The sequence below is a fragment of the Rhipicephalus microplus genome, chromosome 1 (genome assembly GCF_043290135.1).
Source record: "Rhipicephalus microplus isolate Deutch F79 chromosome 1, USDA_Rmic, whole genome shotgun sequence".
NCBI classification, from domain to species: domain Eukaryota; kingdom Metazoa; phylum Arthropoda; class Arachnida; order Ixodida; family Ixodidae; genus Rhipicephalus; species Rhipicephalus microplus.
In genome coordinates, this window is record NC_134700.1 from 277,712,308 (window position 1) to 277,726,541 (window position 14,234).

The 14,234-nt window shown below is 46.0% G+C and overlaps 1 protein-coding gene across 1 annotated transcript in view; it reads left to right on the top strand.

Annotated features, from left to right (window-relative positions):
- Positions 1 to 4,319: 4,319 nt before the first annotated feature.
- Positions 4,320 to 14,234, top strand: part of Reck (Reversion-inducing-cysteine-rich protein with kazal motifs) — a 55,341-nt gene continuing 45,426 nt past the window's right edge. Inside the window, exon 1 of the mRNA XM_037417380.2 lies at positions 4,320 to 4,699. Within this exon, the coding sequence (XP_037273277.2) occupies positions 4,648 to 4,699 (52 nt within the window). The 5' untranslated portion in view covers positions 4,320 to 4,647. The remainder of the gene's footprint in view (positions 4,700 to 14,234) is intronic.

Sequence of the window (14,234 nt, forward strand, 5' to 3'; positions counted from 1 at the left end):
CAGCAAAAAAGCGTGAAGTTTCTCAGTCACATATTGAATGAAGTGGGCATCGCTGCTGACCTGGATAAAACTGAAGCCGTCAGAAAAAATTCCACCACTCCCACCATGTCGTGACGCCTCTCAGTCTTCCTCCAGCCCCTCGACAACGCGACACCTGCAGCATCCGAAAAGCCGACGACTGTGGTCTAGTGAGCTTAGAATGCGGGAGAGGCCTTCACAGTTGGTAGTGAGAGGTAACTTCGCTAGAAGTTCTAAGTGGATCAATCCCTGTAGCTTACTGGCAACCCGCCTCTGGACCCGCCTTTACCGACGCAGCTCGTGATTTCTCGCGCAAGGTTATGGGCCAGTTCATTGACCGTCGGAACAGTTGAATGAATCCCGGAGCTCCTTCTGTAAGGCGTCGAATTAAGGAATACTTGGGGGGGGGGGAGGACATTTCTCTCCTCCAATGTAACTTTCCTTCCCCTCCCTCCTTCCCCTATGAAGGGTAGCCTAAAAAGCTCATTCCTGGTAAACCTCCCTGCCTTCCTATTCTTATTCTCTATATTTCTCTTCGGTGTGCTTTGATTCCTTAGCCCTTTGGGCCCTGGCGTCTTCAAGCGAGGACAGGGCCAAAAAAGGTGTTTCTGACGCCATTAAAAAAAGAGAAGCTGAAATCTAAGTTGTATAACCCGCAAAGCGTCCTCAATGGCATTGACATCAGTTCCCGCACTGTCGCGTTCATCAGAGCAGCAGCGATGAACAAAAAAGATTGAAGACGACGAAGGAGACGCTGGGCTAATTAAGTGCGCATTATGACATTTTTTACTCGTAAGCCGCTATTGATGTCACAATAAAGAATTTAACACAATGCTTTTAACTCTATATAGAAGATATAATCATTGCAGACATTCTCAGGAAATGTGTATTTTAGTGATCGCGAGCATAAGAGCATCTGTCCTCATTTGAGTACATGAGGGCTCGGTGGTTGCCACGTTTCGCTGGTGATGGCGTGGCGTCTCGTGGCCGTACAGCTGTTTTTGTCTATTTTTCAGGTGCTGGAATGACACCTCAGTTCTTCTACTCGGCGACGAGAGCCCGTAGGCTCCGATTAGTGTCGCTTGAATACGCGGATCAAATGTTCGCTCAGTTGGACACTGGCAACCTATCAAACGTCGGGGATAGTAAAGATGAGGAAGACGATGACTTCATTTTTGAATAATTATTATTTAGTATCTAAAAATATTAAAAAAATCTCAATGATGAGGTGAAGTAAACGCAGCTGAGTGTTAATCACAACACCTGAAATCTCAAAATTTCTCAAATTGACTTTTCCACTTTTTTTTTCGTTTGCTCTCTTTTTATGTGGTTTTCCATACATCAGTCATATTATAATACAAATTCTTTTTTACACATAGTTATAATGCTCACAGAAAAAATGCACTACGCTTTCTTGGCCAATCCCCCTGAGTGAGTGTGAGCCACGAGTCCAGGGAAACAAGCAAACAAACAAGAGGCTGGGAGCAATGACTGCGTCCTAGAAACGCGGGAAGCGTCAGATGAGTCGGATGAGGAACAGGCGTCTAAAGAAACTTCATGGTGCAGGAAAGCTTTTGAGAAGCCGTCGACTGATTTCAGTGGTGTTTCCGATGAACATAAACCGTTACACTAAGAATCGCTTCTGCCTCCACTGCACCCATTGGGCCCTGATGTCCTCATTTGAGGACATGGTTCCAAACTTTACATTAGGCTAACCACGCATAATTTTCCAATGAATAACACTTACTTACTGTGTAAAGAAGCGGAATATTACGTTGAAAAAATTGTAGGTGTGATGAAAAAATTCCAGGGCCGAAAGGGTTCCCCTTCCCCGATGAAGGGTAGCCTAAAAAGCTCATTCCTGGTTAACCTCCCTGCCTTCCTATTCTTATTCTCTATCTTTCTCTTCGGTGTGCTTTGATTGCTTAGAAGCGCCATTCTATTGGGCAAATCCAGTGCAAGCCTTACTCATCTGATGACCATATAGATGCTGTGTTGTTTTTCTTTTTTTCCTTTTGAGTCGGTAGCTCGCAATTGCCTGGCGAACAAATTCCGAAACTACATTATCTTCGCCAAATTGTTTTTCTTTACGTGATGACCAGTTTATACAACCAATTACCTTCTGTATGATATAATCACTATAGATCTGTGCAGCATAGGTATGGCCAAATGTCCCGAGCCTGCTATTCCATGTAATCTAAAGTCAGGTTGGTCTGGAAACTTCTGACCATGCACCCTTGCACGTGAACAATAGTGCCCTTTAGTTATTGAGGCCACTGTAGGCTTGTTATTTATATTTATGCTGCGTGCCGTCCGTGTCATGAAACGCACAGCACAGTGTACAAGGGCGAGGTAGTTGACAGCATCCATGGACTAGTCAACACTTAAAGCTCGGGGGGAGTTCTAAATACAGTAGAACCTGGAGTCATATAGCATAAGCGTTGAGTTGAATAAACTTTATTTGTCCAACGGTTGTTGCTGTGTCCGGGGCTAGGCTGCCAGGGACACATCGTTCGAGGAACATCTTCCGAGGTCCTCGGCGACGGCCTGGCCCGCTGGACGGCCCACACTTGGTTTTCGAGGGCCTCGCATAAGCGTATGGAATGATAATAATGGTCCTTCTTGCCCGAACTATCATCTCACACTCATGATAGAGCAACTAGTGCGCGAACGCTCGTGACATAGGCCTCTCAGCAGCGATTCGACAGTGGCACGGCGCCTCCAACGTTCTGCAGGGCTGCGCAGAATGTCGGCAGTCGCGGGCGAGATGAAATGCGAGACGTCGAGCAGCGCGACTCCCGCCACAGTCACTGACAACGGGCGCGACATCGAAGAACGCCCTCCCTCTTCCCCAAAGGAGATAAGGCGCGTCCCGCTCCGATGATACACCGTATATACGCGCCCGTGTCGACTCAGCAGCAGCCCGTCTGAGATAACAAGACGCATGCATCTATCCGGCGCGAGGCACATTCGTATTAGTGCAAACTTTTCGCGCGACTAACCGCTAGGTTGGTTTTGATGTTTTGGCACCCTTTATTATTGTAACTGATATCCTTTAATTCTTTCGTACATTGTCAAGATTGGTTGGCTATGCGTGGCTAATGGTTGGTTAATTGGCGCAGCTGCTTTACTGCGTAATGAGAAAGGCGAAAATATTTTTTGGTTCACTCGCCGCCACCCGTTTTGAATACTCGTGTACTGCTATCATTCGACATAGTTTTATTCAACACGGAACGGACTGACGCGTTCCGTCATATTCAATACCCGAATTCTTGTTCGTGATAGCAAGAACTGTTGGAGGCGTTATACATGAAAAAGAAGGGCACAGATAGCGTCAGCCAGACGTCAGTGTGTTTGCGGGAGCGTGAATTTTATTTGCTTTGTCGCAATATGCATTAGATTTTGGGATTAGTAGCATTGCGATGCGTGCGCAGCTGCGTTTGCGACGTACGATCTCTATATTTCCCACATTTTTCTCATAATAATACCAGTTGGAAGTGAGGGCCTGTTTCGACTACTTGTCTCTTCTGTCCCGTCTTGTCGCGCTCTATATACTTCTATTTTCAGACAATGCACCATTTTACCCAGCAACGCATTCTATTATCATACCAAGAATGCGGGCATTCTATATCACAATTTGGTTCTCATTATTGGACGAAGAATTCTTGGTTATGAAACCAAGAATTCTGTGTACAAACCCTCTGGCGTGTTGCGTAAGTCAACTTGACGGAAGGGGAAAAATGAAAAAAAAGAAAAGAAAAATACACCATTCTTATGATAAAGTATAGATAGGAGACGCAGCTGCGTCCAGAAAGAAGACGAATCTGCGCAGGACAAGCCAGAAGCTGGTTTGTCATGCGCATCGTGCTAAATGAAGAAAGACGAACGAACGTGGACATCATAATCGACAGACGCTCGACTGCGCACGATTCCAGCCTTGTCATCTTCTCTTCACTCGATACATATATACCCTTTCCGCCTAAGCGTCAGACGCGTCGAGCCAATGGTCCACTCATGGTCTTCTATGCAAAAAATAAAATAAATAAATAAAATAAAAACAACATTGTGCTCCGACGAGACTATTTCCTAAAACTCGTAACGTATACCCGCAAGTTCTTGGCCGAGACACATCGTCATGCATCCGTTGATATTCACGCCTTCCATCTAGCTGAAGCAAAACTATAGAAAATGCGACGCCCTACACGCTACTTGCGAAATTCGGCACTCTACCCTTTCCTCCTTTCCGTCTGACTCGCCCCGCCTCCAACTCGACTCCGGTAGCCTCGTTAGCGCGTTTCTTCATCTCCACTCGCAGCGTATACCCGTGGACGTCTCTCTGTGCAGAGGGAGCTTGAACAGAAGGCCGGGGATATCGAATCCATCGCCAGACTCCGGAGTTTGGGGGTGTTTTTCTTCGAGTCCCAAACTTGGCTTCGCTTCCCGTCGGAGTGCGCGACGGTGCAGGCACCGCCGAAGAGGAGGGTGGAGAGTGCTGCTGCGGGCGTCGGGCAAACAAGCCGCGGTGTCGGCCAGAGAGGACCCAGCACACGTCGTGGCAGCAGTGGCGCGGCCGGTGCGGCGGCGGCCAGGCGCACCCGTGCGTGTCAGAAGCCCGCGCCGTGTGCGGCCATGTGGAGCGCCGGTCTCGTCTCCGTCTTCTGGGCCCTGGCCAACGGCCTCGGTGAGCCCCTCTCGCTTCCTCGACACCGGCGGTGGCCGGAAGTGGCTCTTCGCTGCATGCGACGGCCGCGCCGTCGAACAACGCGTGCTGTACCGTGCGCGGGCTGCGTCTCTTCGGACCACGTTTTGTGGTTCCGACGTCGTCGCCGCGCCTCGGTGCCGGCGGCTTCCTTCCTTCCGTCCTGGGCTTTGGCGGCTGTCCGGGAACGCGTCCCATTGCAGAGTTGCGACCGAGCGACGCTTCAATGCCGCTCGCAGTCTTGGCGCGAAGAACGCTTTCATCCCACAGTGGGATAAGCTCACCGTATATCTTTGGAGAACTAGAAGACAGAACTTCTCTAGAACATGCTTACTAAGAACTGATCGAAATAGAGTTATACGTGTTAAAGTACCCACAACAGACATTAATGTAATGACAAATTTAGAAAACTGGCGTCGATTAATGTTTAGTAACTAAACTCAGAAGGAACATACCTATGGAACAGCCAAATTAAGAACTCTTACGATTAAGGTATACAGTCGTGTACTGCGTCGCTAATTTAAGATTATTTACTTGCCGTGCGCGCTACGTCAAAAGGCGCTTTTACGTGTCCCACTAGAGTGGTTTGGTACTCCAATAGACAAGCCGCGAAAACTACAACGGCATCTTGGAGCGATGGCAGGTGTTCGATTTGTGTGGTAACGTCCGTTGCCCCTGGCCCTGCGTATGCGCCCCTACATGTTCTAGCTCGCGGCGAACCACGGAAATAAGATTTTTGCGCAGAGATAAGAGCCGTGATCGGGATGGCGCACGTGCTACCATGAGAGTCGGCAGGTACCGGTACTGCATCGTGGTGGAATATGTGGGGGAGTGCTGGTGAGGCATGGGTGGAGGGAGGGCAAGTGTTATTGTGGCTTGGGAGGTGTGAGAGCCGTTTTTGAGTCCTCCCTGGCGACCCCTATGTGAGCCACTGAAACTGTTTTCTGCACCTTCTGTGTGACAGATTCCCTTTAGCGTGATAAGAGCCCGAGTCGCGGAAAATGCATGATGGCGAGGGAAAGATGGCACCGAGCTTGTGGTGAGGACAGTCTGAGTGTCACCATATAGTCGCTCACTGCCCGTGAACCACGACCAACGAAATGTATATAATGGCAATTTATAAGTGAATAAAATTTTTGTCTGTACAGGCGGTGTGGTTTAGCACTGCTGTCACCACGTGACATGGTGACAATGAGCTTAGCCACAGTTCCTTGTATGAAACTGTTTCAATTAGCGCAGGAGCGAGATCTGCACGCTTTTGCTATCTTCCGAAGTCCGAGCTTCGCAGGCGCACAAGCTGCGCAACTGGTTGCCAGGCAACGCGCAGTGAACTCATCGCAGCACGTAGCTGCTTTTTTATTTTTGTTTGCACTGTACAGACCACGGCGGGCTTAAACAGCTCGTATATTATGAAGCTTCTTGAGTGATCGTAAATTGCCGTTTGACAAATGACTCGGAAACCCGATCATCATCGGAAGCTTTACTGTCAGTGGGCGCAAGCTGGGACATGCGCGAATCTTGTTAATCGTTAGCCTGACTAACGAGTAACGCTAGGCAAATGCGTCTCTCGAGATTTGGCTCTTTGGATGTGAGATAAAGGACACGCCTTGCTGCTGTTCATTCCATGCTTTTATGAACAAACTTGCGTAAGAAATCCATAGAGCTAGCCATGAGCTTGTTCTCTGTTGTGCATGGTGCCAGCGGGTCTCGTGCCTCGTTCACTTGTTTGCTCGCTTAATAATGGGATTGACGTTCGAGAGAACAGGAATGAAATCCAATAAGAGTAGCATCAAAAAGTATGCGACGATACCAGCTTCAAGCATATTTCTTAATGGACAATTTGGCTGGTAGATAGGAGTGAAATGAGTGGGTGCGAATAAAAAGGCATGGGGCAATTTTTACGAGCAATTTCTGTAGTGCCCTGAGGGCGTCGGGATGGGCTTACGTTTATATAAGGGTCATGTCAGACTTATATAAAAAAAGTGTTGTGATGCGCGTAACTATATTAGGCCAGGACTGACAGCTTGTAAACAAAGACATATTGGATCAAATATTTGGAACGGGGGTTGAAGCACGTGTCTGCTGGAGGAAAATATAAGCTGTTGACTCAGCACGTCTTAACGGATGCCAATGTGCCTGCGCAGCAAGACCCATTGACAGTGATTGTGTTTCGGAAGCATATAGGCATCGAAAGAGAATAGGAGAATCAAGGAGTGAGCAGTAGCAATAAACAACAGTCTGGAAATAAATCCTCTTTCTCTGTCTCTCTGGACATGAATTGGATCTTGGCTTGCAAATTGCTGCGACAGATATAGAAACCAAGCTAAGACGGGGATAAGCAAAAAGAAAAAAAAATCATGCGAAACGTGATAAACATGAATCCTCTTTTACAAAAAAAAAATAGAAGAAGCAAGAGAGAGGAAAAATTATAGAGGGCGTGATTCTCTATCTTTATAGTGATGATCATTTGATTGATCACACGAAACCATTCACTACGCCTCTGTTTCAGTAGTTTTCATTGCATGATAGGATAAAACCTGGTCATAGTGGAGTGGATGGAATGGTGCTTGTTGAGTTAAAGAAGCACCAGGATGAGGCTGTATACAATCGCGCTAAAACACAACTTGCGCATTGGGACAGTTTGATTCGTAATACTGCCGAAACAGCGCGAAAAAACAAAGCACAAGAAAAGATGGTTCAAACTGCGGCGCTGTAGTTTATCACTCCTGTTTCGTGTGTCCAGATCTTCGTGCTAGTTGTACATTCGCTCAGTTTTTCACCAAGCCTAACTTGAAACATTTACTATAGGGCCCAGTATCGTGTCCCCGAATGATAGCGTTGCCAGGGAGTGGCACAGCGAGACCGTCCCCTCCCCTCCCACCTCCCCCCCCCCGTCGAATTTTTTTCGCAATGAAAGAGTAAAAAATGAACATTTCAAGGAGGTTCCCTCTCGAAATAAAAAAAGGTGCTCCCCCTTCCCTCACGAGAAAAAAATTCTGCTTACGGCCCCGCCCCCGAACGCTTACTACACCGAAAATTTAATCAATCGCATGTGAAGCCAATCCAAAACTGATGTGGCATACGATTCATGAAGAATGTATTGACCATCAACAACTACTGAGCTAATTCGCTCAGCGACAAATTTATGTATCAAGATGCATTATATTTGGAAGCTGTATAATGAAGATTATACAGCTGTGTAATGAAGATCATACAGGCAAAACTCACTCATCACGAGAGCTTTGTATCAAAACTGCAACGTAATCAGTGCTAGAGAATGACATTACACACAGTTTTTTCCAGCATGCCAAAGTGCGCGGCCCCTTTTATATTGATCCTCAATTGGTCATATATTGGTCTAATGTTGACGTCCAAAGCACTCACGAAATTCAAAACAAGCGCACTCGTATGTTTTGTTGATGACGACGTACATATCAGACATCTTAAAACATCCTTTTAAGGAGAAAAAGTGCTGTCGCGGCTGCTGATGGAACGCACATGCATAAAACTATATGCTCTCCGCGCGCTCAATATCGGTGATGGCGAGTGTCTTGCTTGCTTGCTTGCTTGCTTGCTTGCTTGCTTGCTTGCTTGCTTGCTTGCTTGCTTGCTTGCTTGCTTGTGTCCATGTTTGGTTCGTACCCAGTACCGGGGATTGGGCATTAAACTGGCCGTTGTTATATTAAGGAATTTCAAATTTGAATAAAGAAAATGAATAAAAGAGATATCTAGGGAATATAAAATTTAGCAATCTTAAAGTCACGTACGATGAAAGTAGATGCAGAGCTGTATTAGAAATTATTAGCTGAATTTCAAAGAACAAGACTTCCATTAGGGATAAACAAACTAGAAAATCTTCTCGTGTATCTAAGGGATTCGCAGACTGCTATTCAGACGGTCCTGTTTCTGCGGCCCAGAGAAGAAGCCCCGAGATAAAGAACGATTTCAGAATTAGGAGTAATGCCTAATTTTTTAAAGAATATTTCTAGATGTTTTTTTTCTAAGGCTTGTTTGATCGATGTTTAAGGCTTGAAAATATGATCGATGTTTAAGGCTTTTGACAGTAAAAGCAGAGTCGAGATGGCACATGACCAGACCTGTATAAATAAATAAATATTAAGAGGTGGAATTCGGCAGTGAAATGTTGTGAAGCTGACTTCCAATTTGCGAGTGAGGCACCATTAAATATCCCAAGGAGAAGTTAGGTGACCGTATTATTGAACAGGTAACGTAATTTTTATGGACTCTGGAAGTAAAGAATATCCACGAAATCGGGATTCAGTTACAAAAACGGTGTCAGATACAATGGACACTAAAGGGCCATCCAGGAGCCACCGCGCGAGAGCATCTCGTATGCCTCGGTGTCCGGGCACCCGTCCCAACCGCTCTGTATCCGAGTGTTTAAGGATTAAAGATGCGAAAGCAAAGACTCGAAATAATAAGCTGAAGTTATGGATCTACATACGGAGCGTTAATCGGTAACTATAATAAGCGTCTTCTCCGTCTGTGTTCGCATGAATTCGTACGTTTCTTCTTTTCAACCACGAAAACATCGACAAAGCTTCCTTCGTATTGCTCCAAGTGTTCACATCTGAATGTTTAGAAACGTATGGTTAGCCTGTTTATAACTCCAGGTACGCACTCACATAAACGGGGGAAAATGGTTTTATACGAAAAGACTGCAGCGGCAACTGTCCGAACAACGTTTTTCGTACATAATATTTCACCTCCAGGTCGGAGCGTCTCTTTTTGCGGCACCCACCTAGCCTGCGCTTTACTATGGCCAGAGGCGCTAACTTTAAGCCCCCCCCCCCCCCCCTTCCTCTTCCTCTTTTTTTCGCGTAGAGCCAAAATACTTATTTTCGAAAATGAGGGCCCCCAGTCATTGCCCTTAAAACGCGTTGCCAAAATTGCCCCTGCCTCGTCTCGGCCCACGGCCATAAGGGAACAGCTGGTGCTTCTCACCTATACATACACACTCGGCTGCTGCTCCTCGCCCCGGACCTGTCGTTCAACAAGCCACGCGCTGGTTCGCCGAGCGTACGTATCTTAAACGTGCACAGTAAAGTGCGCTGAAATCAAATTTAAGCGGGTCATTGTTCGGGGCAGCGACGCGCAACGCACTTTTGGGGTGGACAGCGCGGTGAGAAATGTGGGCCGTTTCCGTCCGTCTTGAAGGAGGATAATCACGCGGCGGAAAGCGAGAGGAAAAAGGAGAGAGTGAACGCGATAGAGAAGCCTAATAAGAAGGCGAGAGAGTGAAAACGGAGAGGAAGGGTTGGCGTCGCTCTAAAATATCTTCTCGCACGTAAAACGAAGATTATCACTTTCTGTCGCTCTCTATTTGCGTTAATTGTCGTATGTATTCCACAGTTCCAAAGGTCTTTGACTTCTTTACTGGTGATTGCGCTGGAAAGGACGGTTAAAGGAGATTCTTGTGATGGTATGAAGCAGCAGCAGCAGCAGCAGCAGCAGCAGCAGTAGTAGTAGTAGTAGTAGTAGTAGTAGTAGTAGTAGTAGTAGTAGTAGTAGTAGTAGTAGTAGTAGAGGCGTTTGTAGTGACACACACACACACACACACACACACACACACACACACACACACACACACACACACACACACGTGTTTCACACAATGGTATTAATGCTACAAAAATAAGTATACACAGATATTGTTGCCGCTTGCGAGCGTGCAATACGCTGATACCAACTAATTGATAGCCATTCGTTCTTTATAATCAGTTCTTAAATAAAATACTGTTCTGTGCCTGCCCGCTTCACGTACTGCAAAGATAGCAGTTCTATCATACTGAAGAAACAACACAAATGAAATATGTGGACCGCACTGATACTATAGAAATGGCGGCGAATACAGACTGCGTTGGATCGGATGAGAATCTTTCACATAACTATACGGAAATCTTTTTAGAGAATGATTTCAGAACAGTTTCTTTCTTTCTTTCTTTCTTTCTTTCTTTCTTTCTTTCTTTCTTTCTTTCTTTCTTTCTTTCTTTCTTTCTTTCTTTCTTTCTTTCTTTCTTTCTTTCTTTCTTTCTTTCTTTCTTTCTTTCTTTCTTTCTTTCTTTCTTTCTTTCTTTCTTTCTTTCTTTCTTTCTTTCTTTCTTTCTTTCTTTCTTTCTTTGGTGGTTACCAGAAAGCAAATCACGCGCATCAGACGCGTGCCTTCGTCGGAATCACGATGGAGGTAGCTTTCAACGACCTTTCACAGAATCGCGACTTTCTTCTAGAATCAAGCAAGTAGCGAAAAAAAAATGGTAAGCGAAAATGAATGAGCCTACGCCTTTTCTTGCCACTACAACCCTACCGAACAACAAGACAGAACGATAAAAAAAAAAGACTTTTTTATTTGCAGTGGAATTCGCATCCTGCATTTTCAGCGACAGTATGCAAATATGCCTCATACATAAATAGAGAGAAAGAGAGAGAGGAGACAGGGAGAGTTATATATTTATATACGCACGTGCTCCCGAGACGTATCCCAGAGTGAAAAAAAAGGACGGCATGGATTGAGAGCGAGGCAGAAAGGTCGAACCGTTTCCTGCTCGCCGTGGAAGAGCTCACCGATCACGCCGGTCGTCGCCTATGAGCAAGGGGTATTTGCGTTTACGGCGATAGAGCGACGGCGGCGGGGTGGACGACGATTCGAAGCAGGCATTGTGCTCCGACTATTCCGGGCAGCACTTGACCGGACTTCTTTGCCAACTCGGCTGCCCGCTTATACGGCTTAGGACAGGTTGTCGGTGCACTACAGACAGACCCCTGGGAAGAGTTAACAACGGACTTTGGCGTGATCGTACCTCTTTCATGTAGGCGGCACGATGGTGTCGTAACTGCGACGCAAGATCTACCTTATAGACACCCTTAACTAAGCTTAGAGCGAGGGCTTTATGGTGTCAAAAAAAAAGTGACTTGTCCTTGTGCGTTGCTCTCGGAACCGATGCAGCGGTTTTTAATAAGGCCGGGGGTTTTACGTGCCAAATCATGATATGATTGTGAGGCCCGCAGTAGTTAAAAGTACCGGAAATATCAACGACCTAGAGTTCTTTAATACGTAACTAAACATAAAATACGTGAGCCTAAAGTATTTTCATCTCCATCGAAATGTGACCGACACGGCCGTGGGATTGAAACCGGGACGTGCGGGTCAGCATCCGGGCGCCGTAGCGGCTCTTCCACCGTGGCGGCTGATGCAACGATTGGTTTTTTTATGACACATTTTTTCTTCTTGTTGTTTTCCTGAACCTCTTCTTGCGTCTCCGCGAAACATTTTTTTTCTTATATTAAAAGCTAGTCTTCACGACATCCAATGATTAATTACGAATTATTAGAACTACCAATGCCCATACAATGAAATTCGTTGTCTATAGTCAAGCCTTTGACGAACCATCTTCTGGCGAGGGAACATAATTGTGCAATAAACTTACACTCGCCAAGGTAAATTGAGAGTAAACAGGCATTGAGGTTTCGGGCTCCATACGGGTCCCTTGATCACAATGAAGATGTCAGCGTGGGCATGCGGCTATTTATAGGTCTGGTGGCGCAGCGTGCGGGTGTATATCTCTGGTAGATTGCCGTTTGTCCTGTTTATCGTGTGGTTAGCCGACTGAGTGTAAGATTATTCTAAAAGAAGACAGGCAGATAAATGTCCTTCCGTAGCGATAACATCTTCTGCGTCCCAGTCAATACCGTGGCCAGATTCTTAGTGGTGTTCCGCTAAGGCATTCGCAGTTGTGTGGCGTTGGTGTTGTTTGGTGTTGTTTTTGGTGTTGTTTTTGGTGTTGATTTTGGTGTTGATTTTGGTGTTGTTTCAAACGTCGTTTGAAATTTCCACTCGTGCCGATGTACGACACATCACATCACCAGATGTGACGAACACCACAAAGAAACTGGCCACAGCATTGACTGGGACCCAGCAGACATTATCGCAACGGGAATACATTTATTTGCCTGTCTTTTTTTGGAATCACTTTACACTCGGTCGGCTAACCGCCCGATAAACAGGACAAATGGTAATCTACCAGAGATATACACCCGCACGCTGTGCCACCAGACCTATAAAGAGCCGCATGCCAATGCTGACATCTTCGTTGTGATCAGGGGACCCATACGGGGCCGGAAACGTCAATGCCTGTTTACTCTCATTTTATCTTGGCGAGTGTAATTTTATCGCCCAATCCGTTGTCTCCTCAATTATTCGCTTCTTCTTTGGCCTAAACGGACATTACAGTTTTTGTACGAAAGTAACCTTTATTGAGGGCTAAGAAGGAATTACTTGTCATGTGAATTAAGGCACACCGACGTTAGGTCACCAGAAGCGCAGCAACCATTGAAGTGGTGACTAAATATGCAAAATGCGCGCATGGTGCTCGCTGATGTGTTGAACACAATAACTGTTTGGCTTTCTAACAAGCGTGCACTAAGGCTCGGAGACTTGGGCGTGAACTGCTTCGGGAACGTAAATTTGTAGCTCAGGCATGCGTCATTGATGTTGTGATAATGTGAGGTGGTGGTGATAATCTTGCTCTACAGACAGGCTCCGCCTCGGCAGACAAGATCGGCAATTGCTTCACCTGAGCTACTTTTTCCACATAGCTCATCTCTCTACGTATTAAACAATGTAGTTTCAACTACAAAGTTGAGAAGACTTTATTGGTCAAACTTCTAGAAAGATTTTTCTATAGGTGAGTCAAAAATGGGGGGCCATCGCTTGCGCACTGTTAGCTGTCCACCTTGGAAGACTATCCGATCGGCACGTTGCGCGCTAACCACTTTTTTTTTCATGCAGTCTATAGGTGTTATTTTCGGTACAAAAAACGCTTGAAGGACTGGACCAACGCCCTGCTGACTAGTTCATTGTAATTCGGTGCAAGATTGAGAAGTAACACTCCGGGCTTTCAGAGTCTCTTCTGCAGTGCGTACTGATCGTGTCCCTACTCCTGTTGGAAGAATGGCTGTGGTGCGGCTACGTCCATTCGCAACACGAAGTTGCTGCGACTGTTTTTACCAAGACTGATAAAGGCAACGAGCTGTGCCTTTAAGGAAGACATATGGAGGCGATACCAGTGTTGCTTGCCTGCACAAGGCGGAACTAGCCGGCGCATCTACTCCCTCATTGCAAGTCACACAGACGTGTGGTGGCAACATAAACCATCGAGGTAGCCTGCATATATACGTCATCACCACAACCACAATTTTTTTTTAAATCCAACTCTCAATCTCAGCAATTTCATTAAGCGATGTCAATGGCTTGTGACAAAACTGTAGGGAATAGTACGAGGCGCAGTTGTCAAATATTGGATTTCAAGTTCAAATTTGGGAATGACTCTTGTCTTCTCTGGTGCAGTCTTCAGATAAAGCTGCTCACGTTCAGACTGATACTTGGACTTCGCAATACGTCCTTGCGAAGCTTCGGTATAACTTGTAAATAGCAGTCGATATGCTTGCAGACAGCAAAAAGGTTGCTAACTTTTTTTTTGTCTTTGCTCTCGTGTGTTTT